At 27.6% G+C, this 20,643-nt stretch overlaps 1 protein-coding gene across 1 annotated transcript in view; it reads right to left on the minus strand.

Moving 5' to 3' along the window:
- Positions 1–14,300, minus strand: part of LOC112598657 — a 25,370-nt gene extending 11,070 nt beyond the window's left edge. The window contains exon 1 of the mRNA XM_025345189.1: positions 14,269–14,300. Within this exon, the coding sequence (XP_025200974.1) occupies positions 14,269–14,300 (32 nt within the window). The remainder of the gene's footprint in view (positions 1–14,268) is intronic.
- Positions 14,301–20,643: the final 6,343 nt, after the last annotated feature.

Consider the following 20,643-nt stretch of genomic DNA (forward strand, 5'->3'; position numbering starts at 1 on the left):
ATTTATAACAATAAAATAAAATGAATTTGTTAATTAATTAATCGTTTTTACATATTTTATTTTTGTTTTTCTCGATTATTATTAAAAAAAAAAAAAAATTTATTTTCGAGTAGATCCAACTAAGTCCAATTTACCACCTTCAAAGCTTAAGATTAAAGCTCCTAAAAATAACATCAATAAAACACTATAGTTATAAACCAAAAGCTTCTATTCAAAATTTAGATCACTACTAAATAACAGATTTGATAATTATATTGATTTTTAGAACCTTTTACTTTTCAATCACTTTTTTAATAATGCACTTAGATCATTTGAGAATTCGAATTACTAATCATTGACCAACTAAACCTACGTATAAAAAAGCAGATTTTCTTAACACCTTTTAGTTTGAATCCAACGATGTAAATATATTTTTATACACTCATATATAGACATAAATTCAAGCACACCACAAAATATATTTGTTGTATCTAGAATGTGATTGCAGTATGGTGTATGTAGGTATATAGAATACAGATATAACTGTTTATAATATATTTTTTAGTCATTTATCATATTATAATAATATTGTAGTATATTATTTTTTTCAAATAATTCGTATAAAATCGAGAGGCTTTAAATTAAAATCAAACGGATGATGACTACGTGTGCTGTGCATCCGTGTGTTGCGGTTTCATCTCATACAAGCGCGCTCTGTGGTCGACTACGGCTATAACCTATCGATCGGCGCGAATAATGCCGTCTTGGGACAAAAGGGTCACTCGGAGGAGCGTGTAGTGTACCAAATCTGCAAGACCAAAATATTCGATGAAATATAAAACTTTAGCACTCTAGTGTAATATGTAATTTTTTACACGTCGGTATTATCTAAAATAAACATATTCACTAATGTGAGTAAAATAAAAATACACGATTGAGATTTTTAGTGTTTCTGGATATTTTCAATATATCTATCTAACAGTATATTTTTATCCGGCATATGATAATATTGCGTGAAAATAAATTGAAAATTTGTTATTCGTTACTATATTATTATCTATATATATATATGTAAACATGCGCATACACGTAATGACTACGCGAGAATAATCGAAATTCGAAAATAGCTGTTCTCGGTTTATCGTTTAAAAATACTTTCCAATTGATCAGATTAGTTGTGCAACTATAATAATATCATATATTATTAATTAAGTATATTAAACGCTAATATTGTGGTGAATCTGAGTTTTTTTTTTTTTCATGGATAAACAATATAAAGTTTAATAAAAAAGTATAATATAATAATTACTTATAAACTTTTTTATTTTTTGGTTTCTATATTTTACAAAAAAAAAAAAAATGTTAAAAAATCTGTGCACAGGCATAATAGCTGTATTTTACTGTAACTCACCTTATAGCCCCTTATATTTCCGATTCTTTCCATGAGCATAATCCAAACGGAAATTGACCCTAACCTACCTAACGATTTGGTTTTATTTTGAACTGAATAAAAGTATATAATTTCGTATTATATAAATTGATAATTAAATATTATTTATTTTTAAAACCTATATCTCTACTCAATGACGAGGTACACTCGAATCCTACTATATAGCTGAATGGTTACCAACTTTCCTTCTTTTTATTTATGTTTCGGGTGGGATACCATTTAAAACGTTAATACAATTTATATATTTGAATAACTTAGTGTAAAAAAAGATTAATTAATTTTGAGTAAAATGCCCCACAACTATAGATTGTTCAATTATTGTCCTAACAATAATTTATGTTTGTATAAATCAACTTCAGATTTTTGAGAGAAAACATGTATATGCTGTTAAGTTTGTACTGTTTATAGGATATTATTTTTAATTTTATAAATGTATTTGTTTTCAAAAAAACGATATTAATTTAATACTTTGCTTAATCAAATAATACGAATAATCAAATTTCTATAAAATGATTGTGGTTTGAACTTGTAATTCATTTATACACGACAAATTTTAAGCGTCGAATATTTATTTAATTGTATAATAATTTTATTTCTTTAAACACAATTCACCAAACCCGAATAATTTTTGAATTCAGTAGATTATATTAAAATATTCGAGTTTCGATATTACATAAATATTTTTTTATAATAATTAAATTATTAAAGAATTTAATTAAAATCATAGCAAATAAAAACTATTAAAGGCGGTCAATGTACAAGACTAAGAATAATTTTTTTTATATACATAAAACTATAAAAGCGTTGACTAACTAATAAGAACATATTATTACGGTTGCATAATTTATGTTTCATAAATATAGTATCAAACAATTATTTTGAAAAATAGTTACTCATATTGTCGAATCAATTGCAGTTTACTTTAGTGGCTATTCACTATGGATATTTTCTTTGTAAGTCACAATGCTTATATTTTTTTTTTAATACCACAGAACTCAAAGTTCTACACTGACGCACGTAAAACTTAAAGACATATACTTTTTTGCACTATTCAATATCTACACAATGCCTATAAATGTCATCAAGTTTTAATTAATGATTTCAAAAATATTTAATTTAGCCAAACATTTTTTTTTCAATCATTATGCTTAAACAAAAATTTTATTTGGGTATATAACAACGTTATATAAACTATTATTAGTGTGATTAGGAGGTAGTTATCTAAATAGCTGAACCTAAATATATTTTAAGTTATAAAATCCTAATCATATACAAATAAAAATAATGTTATACGAATTAAACTAAATAAAAATAAATTTAAAAAAACTTACATTATATTTTTGTAAAAAAGCATAAATAAAAAAAGTCTTCATTTAACAGACATTCCAAAATGTATTATAATATTTTTAATATGATATCTGTTATTATTTTTATTTAAGTTGTTTATTTCAAGAACAATAATTTTAATATAGTCTTACTTATATCATATTCAATAATTTAAAACATACAGTTAGTTACATAGATAGTAGCTTCTTTCGTATTTATATTTGTATAATATTATGTTTATACATTACCATGTAGCTTATAGATTAATAATAAATAAAGCTAATGTAACACTAGCATGCGTTAAAGCAAGAAAAATCCACATCACGTTAATAATAATAGTGTTCTGTTCGTATATTTTTAATCAGAAAAACTCTTAAAAATGACGTAATTTTGAATCACGATAAAATTATATATAGCTATATATTTTTATTTATACCACCTATATAGTGGCCTGTTTAAAATAAAATAGCCTATTTACACGCGAAGAGTGTCCGTCTTTTTAATTGTTAACTATGTATAGGTACTTCATAATTTGTTTATTTTTATTAGCTTTCACCATAACCTTTTTATATACTTTATTTGAATACTTAATCGATAATAATGTAAACAAGCTTAATGTATATCAAAATGTTCTGCTTAATTTTTGAATTTAGACACCTATACATATTAAATTATGTTTTAAAATATCTTAATGTACATTATTTTTATGTAAGTACTATTTAATATTACTTCGTAACATAAATATCATCAATAATATAATCAATAATAAATGCATATTAATTTTATAAATGTTTGCCTCAACTGCATTAATGTAGTATGAATTAATGTAAAACTTTATTTATACAATTTACTCAAACGTAAAAAAATAATATATCTAACTAATATTTGCTTCTTTCTGAAATTTAGATGCCATGTCTAAACAAAGAATAATATGTATAACCCATACCAGTCTAAATTTTTACCCTAAGCGGAATTGGTACAAATATATATATGTACTCTTAGTCATAAACACTGTAGTCATTAGTCACCCTTCTATCTTGATATAAATCGATGTAAATAATGTTTGAGTTTACGTTCACTAAACAAATAGTACTTTCTCGACGTGTTCATAAAATGTTCAGTAAAATATTACAACTCTACTTCAACTAAAAAATATATATTATAATGTTTCAATTACGTAACTCATCAATTAGTTACTAATAAATTAAATAATGTTAAAAGTATAATATTTAAAATATTTTTTATAATATTGCAAAAAATTAAAATCTTAATGTTAAACACACGAGACGATAATGTTGTTGTTGTTATTATTTTATTCGTTAATATTTTATTTTTGTAATTATATGTAATATGACTAATAAGTATAACAAAACTGAAAAACTGAAGTTATTGGTCTTGCATTATTTGTATTTTCTGTTTTTTATTGTAATAAAAAAAAACTCTTTAGAGTAATAAATGTGTTCTAGAATCCGGATTAGTGTGTAATAATATGGTTGTATAAAATTGGATGTAAAAGCTATTTCGCAGAGTGTGTTGCAAGAGATTGTAAAACGCCCATTAATTCAGTGAAAATTACATAAAAATGTCAAAAACTGTTTAATTTACGGTATAATACGCATATTACATACAGAGCTTAGTCCAGAATCGTTTAAAGAATGTAATTATCATTGTTCATTTTAGGTTATAAAATACGTATTATTATATTATTATATTTTTAATTCACTCACTTAAACTGACTCGACTTACATAGTTATATACTTATACATGCCATAGTAAATCTTTTTGCGTGACATTAACCACCCATAGAAAAGTAGCTACTGTAAAAATCGTTATTCAATATCCTGTAGGGTTTTAAGATTTCTACAATTAACCGTTTGGTTGTTTAGGTAATTTTTAATTCATGCATATTTTTATTTCTATGTTTAATTATATAACAATAAAATAATATAACTTAACTAACAATGGTATATCTTGTTCGGGCATCTGTTTGAATAATATTATAATCTTTTACATGAACGGCTTTAAAAATATTTACATATTTTTCATATACTTTGTAATATGAATATAAATACAACTCAATATATTTAATTTTTACATTATTTTATAAGTTATGATAAAATAGTTAATTAATTTTCTTTTATTAAGATTTTTAAGAACAGCGTTACGTACCTATATGATATATGTATGGTTATAAAATATGTAAACTGTCATTTGATCTCCTGTAAATAGAATTGATTATGATAATATGAAAAAATATAACACTATTTATTTGTATAAACTCGTATGAGAAATGATGTCAAAATAAAGGAGTAAAGTAGGCAATATGTATTTAAATCACTCCGTTAAAACGCCGTTAAATATTAAAAATAGGCAATATGTTTACATAAATTTAACGATACAATTATTGACCCCTTCATTTATGTTTGATATTGTTTTAAATGTTCGTGTTTCAAATTTGGTTTAACTATTAAAGGTATACATAAAATATAATTTAACGTAAATTAAAACTTGATCGATATTATATTCTGAATTTCTGAATAATATTTTCAATTCTACTATTGTTTTACAACTCGCACAGCAATAGAAATACATCTTGCGTTATATTAATATTGTACACGCACGAAATAATAATAAAAACAAATAATGCTAGTCGTACACCAGAATAACTGTTAACTACAAAATAACACAGTTTTATATGTCGCCAATGGCAACACATCATACTATTGCTCGCAAGTATCATTCGTATTATAATATATTTATAAATAAAGTGTAATGTTTAAACATGTTTTTATGGACATCTTAAAATGTATGAACATTATTAATACCGATAAGTATTGGGTAAAATAAAATTTAATTGGTATCTATAAACAATAAACACAATACCGAAACACACTCATAAAATAATTCAAAACTTTTTCCATTTTCAACTCGATTGCACGATGTCTTACCAATTAAAACAAATACTTAAGAACAATCTAAACACAACCAAAAATCGAAACGCAACCCTATCGAGACATATCACAAAAGGTGACGACGATCGTTTGTAATTGGTATGCGCTTAATACTTCAAATATATACCAAATATTATTTTATAGGTATACGAATAAGCGGCAGCAACCCTCCGTCGAAATATCTAGCGACATCTGGGGCATAAATGAGGCGTAGAAAGCAGGATGCCGCGTTTGGAATGATTCGCGACGGGTCCTAATCAACTCCGAGAAAAATAACGGTTTGTCACGAAAATAAATGTGAAATCGACCGACTTGAATCCACGGCGATCCTTGTTTATTGTTATTAATAATATTGTTATTTTCATTTGGTTTGTGCATCTATCAACGACCATGTTTATTGTCAATGCACAATCCAGAGATGTCCGGGGGAATATGAACGTTATGCTGTCCGCCGATAACAGCCGAGTGTTGTCAAAAATTGGTGCAGTTCGCAGAGAGTGCTGCGAGGAGCGGGATTGTGGTCCACCCACCGATTATATATAAATGTATAGTATACGTGTGACTCGAGCGGCGGGGCATTGATTTTTCGGCGGATTTCGGGTCACAGATGTGTAAAGCCGCTAGGCGTTTCGTCGCGTTTACTCGCCGGGAGAGGAAACGTTGAAAAACACCTCTTCACCCCGTCCACTAGAAAATCTTTTCGAGAATTTACCTGCGGCACAAATCTGCAGTATTGGATTTTTGCCGACACCGTTCATATCTTACAGAAAAATATTTTCCTAATAATACTACAACAGTACAATCAATGTATTAACCTATAACGAGTGTCGGCTTCAACAATTGTACCCATATTATTATGTGCACAATGTATACAATATACAACGCACAAAGTTTAAAAAAATGATTAGTAGCATAACTATTTGAGAGATTAGATAGGATACAATGGTAACACATGGCCTGTTAAAGCTTTAACTCGTATTATTATTGACATTTTCGTATCCTCATAAAATTTAGGTACTTATAATTATTTGTATATCGAATATTTTTGTTTTAAGATGCAAACCATTTTTACCAAATATTCCTATCACGCCAAATAACTTGAAATTATTTACAAAAAAAAAAAAAAAAAATTGATTAGCCGAAAAGGGAATGCACGAATTTAATGAAAAAAAGGTAACGCTCATGGTATTGCTATTATAAAATAAGATTACAATAATTGTAAAAAGTACATTCATTTCGAAAAAATTTTTCATTGAAACTTTCTTCGGTCTCCCCAACAAGGTTATGTGATAAAGAAGGGGGGGGGTCACTTAAAATGTCGGTTCCAGATCGTGATAACTTCGAGAGTTACGCCTACGACAGTTAGCGTAATGGCAGTGCCGATAATAATGACTGTTATCAATTATTTATATTTAATAGCATTATACTATTATTATAATGTATAATATAATAAATAATATTACTCGGTACACGTATATCTACATTCAAAGGATGCACCAGTCACTTAACCGCCCACCACTTGACCTCCGCGTCCACGATTTCCGGGGTACAAGAGCGAAATAACTTTCGAACGACCGTCAACGGGACGGGGGGAGGTTGCAGATTGGCTCAGCATTGCACGGTGGCAGACCGTCGTAAGTGCGTGCGCGCTTTTATATATACAGGGCAACGGTCGAACCTACATACACCTATACAGAAACACCGCGAGAGGTAACGACTGCCTCCTCCCTCCACAATACTCGAGAGTTGGCGAGAACTAAAGTTTCCCCTTTAAACGCCCTTTTCACGTAACTGCAACCACCACCTCACTGCCTCACCACCTCGCTCCTGGCCTCGTTAGCATAAACCTCCGCCAAAATCCACCGCCGCCTCCAAGCTACCGAGTCTAGAAAGCGCTTACCTCCTGTGTATCTCATTTATATTTAGTGTACGGCGGGCCATACGAACAAATTAAAAAATATCATCTGCCGTCGCCGACGTTGTTCCCGCGATTGTCACGGGCGCGCCTAGGCGACGACGCGCGACGGCGGCGCACTGCTTTCCTCGTGAAAACGGGTCGATGGCGCGCGAAATGACGCCCGCCGCGACTGAGCCCGAGACCTCTTGCGAAAAACTACCCCTCCCTCAAAGTCAAAAAAATGGCGCATGTACCACCATCGTCGGGGCTTCGCGTATGCATATATATTATACATTTTTGTGATGCGTTAACTGTGACAAAATATGTCACTGCCAGCAAATAAGCGCGTTGTATGTAGGTAAATATGTAATAATAGCTTTACATATAGGATATTAATATTTTTGGATATCATTTGAACGAATAGAACATTTTTATCTGCATATATATATATATTACTTATATTTTTTTAGAATTTACGAATATCTTAACATACGTATAGTATTTGGAGATGAATATAAAACGTAGCGATTTCCTTTCGAATTTCATAGAAACTTAGAATCCTCTGTGGTTGACTACAAGCTTGGTTAGAAATTGCTGAGTTGAGCTTATATGAACTGAAAGACACTTTATTTTCAATGTAGCCATAATAATGTATTTAAAAAAAAAAAATTTAATTTTAATAATATTTGAAAAATTATTTTGTTTAATGAACGAGTTTGTTCTTATTTCCCGTTAATTTTAACTCGTCCAAATGATATGTTTGAAAATGTATCAGATAAAATGTTTATTGAACCAAATTAATTACTCCCTTTTTATTTTGTCATACATATATAAGTATTTTTTTCTAAGGAGGGGGTTATTTTCGCCTATTTTCTTCCATTAATTTGACATTAATAAATTAAGACATATTTATGAAATATAAAACTGAATATGTAAATAAGACAATTTGTTTTGTTTTGTTCTATAATGCGTCGTCTAAAACTAACTATAATAATGTATATGTATATATATATATTCTCATTAATATTTTTATTTTGAAATTGTTGGATATGACACAATTTTCACATATCATATACACATTTATAATGTTTAATCATTTATTCCATTAGTTGGTGATTATTGTAGAAAATTATTTTTTAATTTTTTTTTAAATTATTTTATTTCAATTAGGAGATTAATTTTAATCACACAATTATCATTACAAAATCTGATAATAAAACTGTTCTGTGTCTTCCAATAGTTCTAACAGTACTTAATCATCTTAAAACCAAACTTATGGCACACAAATAAGAGGTGATATAACCAATCCAGTAAATACTAAATTTATAACTAAATAGTTAAATCGCATTTTAAAAATATTTTTAATTTATTTCATCGATACACAGGAGCGTTCACAGTGGCTTAAAAAATCAATTTAATCTAATTTAAAAAGTCTAAACTTGATCATCTTTTATTTTGTATATTTATACATAATTATTTTTTTATAGTTTCAATGTAAGTAAATATTGTAAACATTTTAAGGCAATAAAAACAAAACTATAACCGTTCGCCAGCAACTTTAGTGAGTATATGTGCATGGTACAAATCAAGAATTTAAGTTAAATTTAAAAAAAACCAATTCTAGAATCCAAACACCCTTGAAATATTAGGAACTAGAACCTAATATCATAATCAGAAACTATGTTTCTAAATCAAATATAGTGGGGGTTTTACAATGGTTATTACCTTCATAATAATTTATTTAGATACCTTTAAAAAAAGGTTTTTATAAAGTAATAAAGTCGTATATTACTTAAGAAATCATAAAATTAAGAGGCTATTCATATTTTATTTTAAAATTCTTAACATTATAAATTATTGATTTATGCGCATTAGTGTGTGTATAAAACTAAACAGATATTAAAAAATTATATTTAAAAATAATAATTAAAATTATTAAACTAGTTTAATTGTCAAAGTGAATTGACACTGCTTCGTATTTCATTCTATCAAATTTGAACTCTACCCATTTTTACTATTGCTGGTTACAATATAATATTAGTGCAATAGATTGTAGTAAATACATAAATATATAATTGTATAGTATACACATACCTACACAACACACACACACACACACACGCCAGTAGTTAAATTATGACTTGGTGAGATGAAGTATTTATCTTAAGCTCAATAGTTTAAGAGAGGCAGACTCTTCTCCTTCAAACCACAAATCGCGTTAATATATATTTGTTTACCTCCAGGTTGTGAAATGGTAGGGGCTCAATAGTCATAAATTAAAACTGTTTAGCATTAAAGATAAATTTATGATTAACATTGTTAAATGTTTAGTGGTCATGGGATTATGAATGGATGTATAATTGAGTAATAACAAGTGGAATATCTTCAGAGTTCAGACTAATGAAAATAATAGAAATAATTTTCAGATAACTTGAAATATGCCTTTGTCAAGGTTAAAAATAGTACCTAAAAGGATATGGGGAGTTATAGTTACAAGAAAGTATCGCAGCAAACAAGCAAGTTAGCCGAAATTCCTTTAGGTTAGAAGCCATTTGAAAAGTTGTCTTAAAAGAATTGAAAGTGGATTAGAGGTCTTCTATAGTAATAGAACCATTGAAACTTTTGGAAGGAAGAATAGAGATAAGTGTATTATAGAGAAAAAGATCAGAAAGAGGTTTGCAAATAATAGTTAAAATTAGAAGAAAAATATTTAGAGAAAAGTTTCATTAAATGTTTAAGAAAATAATCCATTCTTTATTGAGACAAATAGACGAAGAAATAGTGGTTTTAATATTAGCTTAAATCGTTTAATAAAAATGTATTGGTTTAATTTGTAAAGAAATTATAATCAAACTTTGTTAAATGCTTACATTTAACTTGGAACTTAGGGAAAAAAATAAACACAATTATTGATAAAAAAGTACTTTGTATTTTAATTCTTGAAAATATGTAGCCCATATAAAATTTATTAAAATAAAAATAAGCTTTTTAAAAAGTTCAAAATTATTTTATGTTGTAAAGTAAATGTATAGGTGCAATATACAATATGCCTATAAGTACACAAATCTGGTTGAAACCTTTTAAAAGAAACAATTTATGACTATCATTATTCATTGTTTATACATTAAACTTACTATATTTAAAAGTACGAACTTAAAAAACCAATCTCTATTACCAAAATGTACATCCCTTGTACTTTGAAAATAACACTAAAAAATATTTTATTATCAGCCGTCGACTCAAAATCAAAATTTATCATTATTATCGTTTGAATTAGACCAATATTTTTGTTAAGTTAAAAAAATATAAATATATGTAATAATATATAGTTCAATTATCAATAAAATCCTGCGAAATTATTAAGAAATATATTATATAATCAATATTATTCGCAAACACAGAATTTACACAGATTACATAAAAAAAATTAGAATTCTACATGACGTACTTATTATTTAATAAATAATTTTACCGCTTTATCGTATTATGTTAAATATTTTATAATAACTATAATATTTATAATTTTTATAAAAAAAAAATAACTATATTATTGTAAACTGTTTTAATAATGTCTGAATAATTTTACCCTATCTCTTATACAATAATTAGTACCTAAGTGTAACAACACACAGTTCACAGACATCAGTAATTTGGTCTGCATTGGACATCGAAATTACTACAGTAATTTAACCAATTAATAAACTAAATAGCATATTAGAATGTCATCTAATTAGTATTATAACATTGTACTATAATATTAATAATAACTTGACATAGATTTAGAATATGTTACATAATCTACTTTTTTTCAGATAATTTAAATCATTTAATTTTATACTTAAATATTTTTGAATTGATTCTGTATAATTATTGAATAACACAATACTTGTAAATAGAAATTGTTATAATTATTTTTAATTTTTTGAAATACTATATAATTGTTTTTTGTAAAATCGAATTAGTAAATTATTGAATATTAAAAACATTTATTATAAAAACGATACTATAAATTACTATTTTCAAAAAGTTTTAAAGGTTTTACTTAATACTAGTTGTACTTTATTTTCGTTATTGGGGCTTCTAAATATACTTTATTTTTAATATATTTTATAATATTCTCATACATTCGTAAACTTAAATTTTTACAAAATAATATTTATTGGGTTTATAGTATTTTTAAACGTATACTGTAGCTATTAAAAATCCGCTTAGAGTTAACTGTATAAAAATAAATAAATGTATTTTGAGCTTCGTATAATAATATTTGCCAATTGTTTCTTGTTACTAATAATAAAAATATGGCAAAATATTACGCTAAAAAAATGCCCTAAATTTTTAATTGGTGTTTTTAACTTTCCAATTAATTAATATTCTGTTAAATAAAACGCCATTCGAAATAAAAGTATTTAGAATATTAGATATGACTAATTCCTAATTAAACAAAATTATCTAATAATAAAATATGAGTTGCAATTCAATAGACACTGTGAATATAAATATATGATTTTCGAATTTCAGACAGAAAAACATTATTAATACAATATTTAAAATGTTTATATATCTGAAAAAACATAATATAAGTATTTGTATTAGCTTATACAAGTAAAAAAATTTATAGATGCCTCATCAATATAGTACATAGGTACCAAAATAAAATTATGTGTTAAAATTAAATCGATTAATTTTACGGTATCAGTATTTACTAATGTGTTGTTAAAATATACTCATGTCCTTTGTGCTTAAAGTCTAAGCACACGTGTTGTGTACGAGTATGTATTAACATAAATTTACTATACTTTAGGCTTCCGATTTCCTCGACAGTAAACACACTGTTTAGCTATTTATGTTTTTCTATGATGATGCAAGTATATTATCTACCTTTATCAAAACATATAATCAAATAATACAATTATTAAGTTATTAATATTTTTATTTTATGAAGACTGATAAAAATTACATAAACGCTGTTCTCAAGTTAAACATATGCGGTGTGCATGTAATTTTTGGACCCGGACGTTAAAATAATAATATAATTGTAATAATAGTGTACTGAGAGTCTTAAAATTATTACATAGGTGCACACATACGTCATATGTGAATAAGTCGCTGTAATTAAAAATATTATATTTTCGATTCATACTAGCTGTAATTATCAGTCGTGTAGTACGTGACATTATCGTACAAGCGAACTGCTGAAAACCAAAAACAGATATTACAGTGTATATTATAATTATCATCCATTGAACATTTTAAACGAAACACAATTTACTGAGACTGACGATTCAAAGAATAAATAAATTGTAACCCACCATTGTTATGATGATGATATTCTTTAATTGATACGCTGTATATGAGAACTAAATAATTCAATAACACACGCTCAACAGACAAACACAATATACGAATTCCTTCTGTACGAACTATAATAAAATGATAATTTTTTTTTTTTCAATTCTTTAAGCCATTAAAAATATTGCATGTAGGAACTTTAATTTTTGTTAAAATATCTAATAAGTATTTAAAGTTAAAGTTTTTATAAATATTCAAAGTATTGTAACTGGTGGAGAGCTTTTCTTTAAGCGAAAAACCAATAATGAATAATAAAATGTACTATGATAATAATTATTATTAAAATTTAAAACAATTATAATTCACCGATAGATGAGGCATAAATTTAATATTTAAATTATATTATTTGTTATGATTAATTGATAGTTTTTAATATTTATTTGTATATGTTTTTTTTTAAAATAAAATAAAATATATTATATAGTAAAATCGTGTAACTATTAAGTGTGAGATTCTTAAACCACTCGTGGAAACTGTGTACTACAATTTAGAGATAAGGCACGAAGAACTGTTTTTTTATGTAATAAACTATATATTATACATAATACACATATACACACACACAGACACATAAATATATAATATATACACTGCATTAGTACACAGCAGTATTATTTTATTTGCATGAAATTTTCATAAATACATAATTTCAATTACCTCTAAATGAGTAAAATTTTAATATAGAAAAGTTCACCGTTATGCAAAGCAAGTATTTAAAATATCATAATCCTTTGTATTATTATGTATATTATCTATCAAATTAAGAGACCAGATAGTGTACGGTAGCATCCCGCCACCCGGATCCTGACACTTAGGAGTGGGGAAGTCGAATCAGTTTAAGAAAAGAAAAAATAGATACTTAGAATTTCGGCGGAAGACGATAACGCCTTTTTTTTTTACTAAAATAATTAATTGTATGAGAGAAAAATAAAAATTCTAAAAAAAAAAAATGATTTATTACAATGAAAACTCCTTTGTTGATGGTTAGGTTGGATTGAGCCTTAAATACTATTTTTATATTTTGGTTTCGGTCAAATATTGAAGTTAACTACTTTACTATATAATTGTCTCATAATATCGTTTATTTAATATTTTGAGTATTTTATTTAATTATTTATAGCATATAAATCATAGAAATATCTCACTAGTTAAGTAGCAATTTTTATTTTATTTTTATACTTTTTAATTAACAATTTTTATTTAATTTAATTAAAATTTGGTGAATTTGTTGATGTGTACAAAAAATAATAAAAATAAATGATTCAAGTGATGAAGAATTTTTCCATTAGAAGAGCTATGATATGAGTGACACTTACTTCGCAACTATATGAGTCCTGCGCAAGTCCATTGTTACCTTGTATATACACGTACATATTATACAAATATAACGTTACAATATCACGATTCATACTCGCGTACCTATAGAAAATATAATAATAAACTATCATTACTTATTGTGTGTCAACGGGTAAAAAGACGTTATCGCAGACGTTAACAAATTCACATAGCTGGACACAACGATAAACTGACGTTGATGACAAAACGTACAGCACTGTAGGACATTATATCAATAAGTAGGTTGGTGAAGCAGTGTTTTTGTTAGTCGAGATGAGTATAATATTACGGTTGTTGTACAAATTTATCGTCCGTCTGTTCGCGTTTTCTCCGTTTCAAATCTCCATGATGCGAGTACACGACGGGCGCATGTAATATAATTATCTAATAACTTTATTAAAAAGACAATTTTCCACTATAGCAACAGCCATAGACGATCAATATTATTTAAACTAGTAGATCATCATGATATTGCAAAATGCTGGAGGTGTATAACAACTGCGAATCATTGATGATTTATTTACGTAAACAATGAGCTATAAAGTGCCAAAATAATAATAATTATTATTCCCGAATATGATAATACATTTATCTTGTACGAGCGCAGGACGCAGGTTAATTCCCATTATTATTTATAGATATAATTTAAAATAATATATGATATAGGTAGATATATAATATTATGCTATAACAGCTGAACCTATAGGCTATAGCGTTATGTGAATGGGGACGGGTGTGCACACGCGTAATTAATATATCTGATATCAGTGACCAGTGTAATGATACTGTGATGTCCCTTTGGTGCATTCATATAAAAAGCCCCTAGCTAAAGCGTAATCCGGTGTAAAAACAATGGACTGGAATGATTTAACTTTGGACTGTCCTGAGAAGAAATTTGATGGAAATAGAGGATAAAAAGATATTTTGTTATTGTTGGACGGATGTTTAATAGAAAAAATAAAAATGAAAGTGATATGTACTGAATTTTGTAGCAATTGATGATTTATGTATTATATGCATTCCATTAAATTTAAATTTATGTAAGAATAAAAAACACACATATTTCTATAATTTGATTATACTGTACCAATTATAGTAGAAACTACCCTCTTTACCATATAATGCGTATATCTATAAAAAAACAAACATCTGAGCCTCTTTTAAATTTTTCTTCTTATTTATATTGCTATATTGTGCAATGTATTACATTAAGAATTAATTATTTTTGTTATAATCATTTTAACTAGCTATTTTGTATTATTTAATTGCTATCATCTATGTATATGTCGTATCCACATCGCATAGTTGTACGTTTCGCGAAGTGGACAAAGTTTATATCCATTTCGCGAAGTAGAAACGTTTTTTTCCACTTCACGTAATTCCGCTATATGGACAACATTTCATGAAATGGATACCTAAAATACACATAACGGAAATAGTTTCGTCATATGAATAAACACTTAACATAAAAATATTTATAGTTATGTTTTTTATTATTTTTAACATAGTACAGGATTATAATATAATTATTATGAATATCATAATAAATTATTAATTATGAGAATTATGTATTATTATAAAAATGATTAACTATAAATGTAATGAAATATGAAAATTATGAATTTTGAACTATTTATATTTATTATTTGTTTAAACATAGAATATAATTATTATAATATCGATATTTGAATTTTAAATTGGCCTTGATACACGCACACTTTTTTGTTTGGCGTTTGCTTTTACAATAGCGGAGATGCTAATAATGTTATGATGAATACATTATTCTGTGTATAAGTGTATAACCCTTTGCGATTCTTGCGAGTTTCGAATCATCGACATTTAATCTGCACGTCGATACATTATTTTAAGCCTTTAAGCGTTAAGGTATCAAAATCTCTAATGCAAAATGCCTAATTCACAGCCGATCGCAAATGTCGCCTCCACATCGCATATCTATCCGTTTACCTATTACACACAAGCGTTTTTTTTTCGCGTAACCGAATAGTAGCACTAGCAGTAGCAGTAGCAGTAGTCATCGTCGCACAAAAATATATCACAACAACAATATTATATAATACGTGCGTGTGTGTTTGTTTGTTTTGTCACATTACACTGGTTTTGGGGAGGCGGCGACGCAGTCGCACACGCGCTCCTCGCTGCACACACACAACTATGCGTTGTGCAGCAGCAGCAGCATAGGGACTAGAGACCCCTGGCCGGGATGCCCGGGCAGCTGGGGCGTACGTACCATAAATTTTGACCCAGTGACAGTTGCCCGTCCCCGCCCGTCCGCACCGGTTTCCTTCCCCAAACCCCGCTACACCGCGCCACACGAGTCTTTCGCATGTACATACATAGCCCCAACTCCCAAAACGGCGTAAATGCGTGGTTTACACACACACACACACACACACACACACACATATATGTTTATATAGATATATACACGATGAGTATACCATTTCTCGCCGTACGTCTCCGCGTCCTCTCCACCCGTTCGTAGCGATTTCGGTACGGCTTTTATTTAGGTACATAAATATATATATACAAGTTTTCGTTCCGGATCGATATGATATTATTGCGTTATACATACTACAATATATATATACATATATATAGTATTCGGTAAGATATAGTTTTGTTGTATACAGGTTCAGGGCTCAGCACAACGCGCGCACACACACACACACACATATTATATATATAAAAATACGATCATGTACATATACACTCAGAGCGGCGTCCGGGCACATTATCCTGTACGGTGGTGTATTGGTAAATAAATTCGCGGGTGTATTTCATTTTTATAACTTTTTGGAAAAATTTTTTATGAATTGTTAACGTTAAAACAACGTACACAATTAATATATTTTCAGTTTACAAAAATTTAAAACACGACTATAATAGCTAATAGGTATGTATTATAATGTGACCATATTATAAACTATAATAATACCTATTTACCAACTATCATTTATCTTTATACGATTTTTACTTTTTTATTTTAACTGTATATGGTGTAATTTAATATGATGTTATAAATTATAATAAAATTAGTCTAAATTTATTTACAACTTATAAAGAGGAATTAACATTATAATATAATAGTGCTATTCAATTCCCGTAAATATGTATTCGTATTTCGTAATGTATAAATAACACAAAGAGTCTTCAACATTAATTTAATCACTCTGTATACCAGTTATATAAATACCGTATCAAATTTATTTTCTATTAGAAAATAATTATAATTTCACTTGCTGGAGATTTTTAGTAGAGTTTAATTCGCTTGGACGTGATATTAAAGTTTTGAAATTACCATAATTTAATATTTATGCCAGAATCTCCTATTTTCATACAAAATATAATGCATACGTCGTATATTGTATATTACTAGTATTGTTTTATTTGCATTAGAATTCAGAAATACATTCTAAAGGCATGACTCGACAACGACGACGGTTTCTCGAGTAAATTAAATATTTTGTCGTATCCTACCTGTTTTCCGTCATCGCCTCTAAAGATTAATGTCTCTGCGAACAGTGTGATTATTATTATATTGTTTTCGTTTTATTAATAAGAACCGCCTCATTGTGGTGACAAATACTTCGGTAATGAATATATTATACATTTATAACATTACGAGTTACAGCACTAAACATATATCATACTGACACAGAATGTTTTTTTTTTTTTGTATTTCAAAAAAACTTATTTTTTAATTCCGATTCCGAGTTTCATTCAAAGCATCGATTACACTGTTTAATAGTTATTTCATGCTAGTATATCGTTAAACCCGTATTCCGTATTTATCTATGTAAAATATATATATATTATTATGTCGATCAATATTTTAAGTTACTGTCTGAAACTCTAAATTCTAAATGTTATACAATGAAACATGAAAACCACGTTAAAACTTTCCTTTAAACACAAAATATAGCTGTGGTACAATCCAAGTGCCATTTATAGAATTAAGTTTTGCACCAAACGCGTTTCAATGTCGATTGCTGACAATAATATAATCCTAGTTCGAAACATATTATACACAGGAATGCAAAACGTTTATGCGTTTATATATTTACTACAATATAGGCGGACTCACGAAATGGAAGAAAAATTAAATTCACGCTATTATATTATACGTCATACTACCTATGACTGATGCTACATTTTATTTTATTCGTGATTTAATGTTATAGTAGCTATCTAAAATACGTGTAGGTAGGTACGTGCTATTTTTGAAAATTTTGCGTGTCTTAATAACATTATATATACCTTATACACTTTTGCAATTTTCAGTAACGACTTACTATAATACGTTTAATATAGAATACTTCTACATATAAAACGCACCCTTCTGAATATATTGCATTTATGTTATATACATTATATCGCATTCGCGTTCCTATTCAACACCGTCTCTATTTTAAATAATTTTTATTGTACTTACGCCCGGTATAATGACGTATTTCCCTGTATAGTATAATACCTACGCTTTAGATATAAAAGAAAGGTACGCGTCATTTCTTCACTATTAAACCAGAAATTTACTTTCTGATGGTATCGACGTTGAAATATCTCTTTAACAATTATTATTTCAAGTAATTTTTTAAGAATTCTAATAAACGTGTGCATATTTATAGTATTAAAATTCCTTTAAGTAGGTAGCTCCATTGGGAGCCTTCCTACATCGCACCTCTCTCACGATATGTAAACCATCTACATCAGCGGTTCCCAAACTTTTTTTTCCGCGGTGCCCTTTTAGGGGCACCAAGTTAGCCACGGTGCCTTGCTGTATATAACATGAAAGATAGAACAAAAAAAGTACTCATTGAAAATCAATGAAACGTAAACCGCAGTGTCCCCAGAAAGTGCACAGTTTGGGAACCGCTGATCTACATCATTAATACTTGTTGTACAAAATGTTGTGTAGTTGTATATTTTCTTTACCTAATAAAAAAAAAAAAGTATTATGTTAATAGGACAGGTACGTCACAATAAAATCGTTATTAATTTCTTTTGTCCAATCTGACACCCGAAAAAAGGTTTTCTAAATCACCAAACAAACCTAAAATCACGTAATTCAAAATTTTATGATATAATTGTCATAATGTATAATATTTTATATTAAGTATACAACAAATAAAACTATTAATTGTTACCCATAGAGACGCGTACGAAACTACGAAACGATCTACATACACAATGAAATTGAAAATAATTCTGTGCCGTATAATATCATACATCGTGTACGCATGGTTTACAAGCGAAATTATGCCTAATGTAGACTTTGATTGCTAGCAGAAAACTATGATGGATTCGGAGGTTTGCGTGCGTCATGACTCACGAGACACGACAACCGGATATGTTATAATTTGCATAATACGTATTAAAATTATTTGAAACACCGGTTAAAAAATTAATTTATTTTGGTCAAATAATTTTTTCGAAAATATCGTAAGAAGGGGGAAAAAAATAACGGTTTTAGAATATTTTAACTATAGGTATTCATTTTAAAATCTAAAAAGTGTCATGTTTTATTTAAGTTGAATTAAAAATAGATATAAGGGGAGAGTGCTTAGGGAAGTTTTAACCCCATATATAAAGAAAACTCTACTATACTCGATTACTATAATAATTTAGTTCGGTACAATTATTCAAAATTGTTTCCATGCATAAAAAAAACTATTTTCCGATACTAATTTATTAAAAATATTTTGATTATTATACTTATAATTTATAGTATAGATCCTATATTTCTATAAAATACATGTTTATTATTACTAAAACAAATTATGTAAATAACTTATAATTGTGATGGTCATAAAATTAAATTGTAATAATAGATAGTACAATAAAAATACTTTTTTGTTGCACCGTTACACCAAAAGCATTTTTCATTAGATTTTTGAATCTATGAGTTGGTATTTAAAAAGGTTTCGTATACTTTACCAACACGAAGCTGTTCATCGGAAAACTGATTACTAATTAGTCAATACTAAGAATTTTTATTTTTCATTTTAAATTAACCGAGAAAATAATTATATATATTTTGAATAATTATAGAATATTTGAAGCGGTGCCTTAGTATAAAGATAAAAAATTTTCATGAAAGCATTTTAATTAATGTTAATAACATTCTTAATTTCATTACCTAAAGATTAAGTACATGATCTTAGCTAGGATTTTCAATTGGGGGGGGGGGGGCAAATTAAAACAAGATTATAAAAATGCCAATAATAAATATATTAATAATTTATAGTAAAATAAAAAAAAAACCGGTAAGGTAATATATAAAATAATTACACGTGTAGATTAAACTTGGTCCCACTAAATTATTTTTAGACTTGAAT

Source organism: Melanaphis sacchari, unplaced genomic scaffold (genome assembly GCF_002803265.2).
Source record: "Melanaphis sacchari strain LSU unplaced genomic scaffold, SCAv2.0 Contig0_pilon_pilon, whole genome shotgun sequence".
Taxonomy (NCBI): domain Eukaryota; kingdom Metazoa; phylum Arthropoda; class Insecta; order Hemiptera; family Aphididae; genus Melanaphis; species Melanaphis sacchari.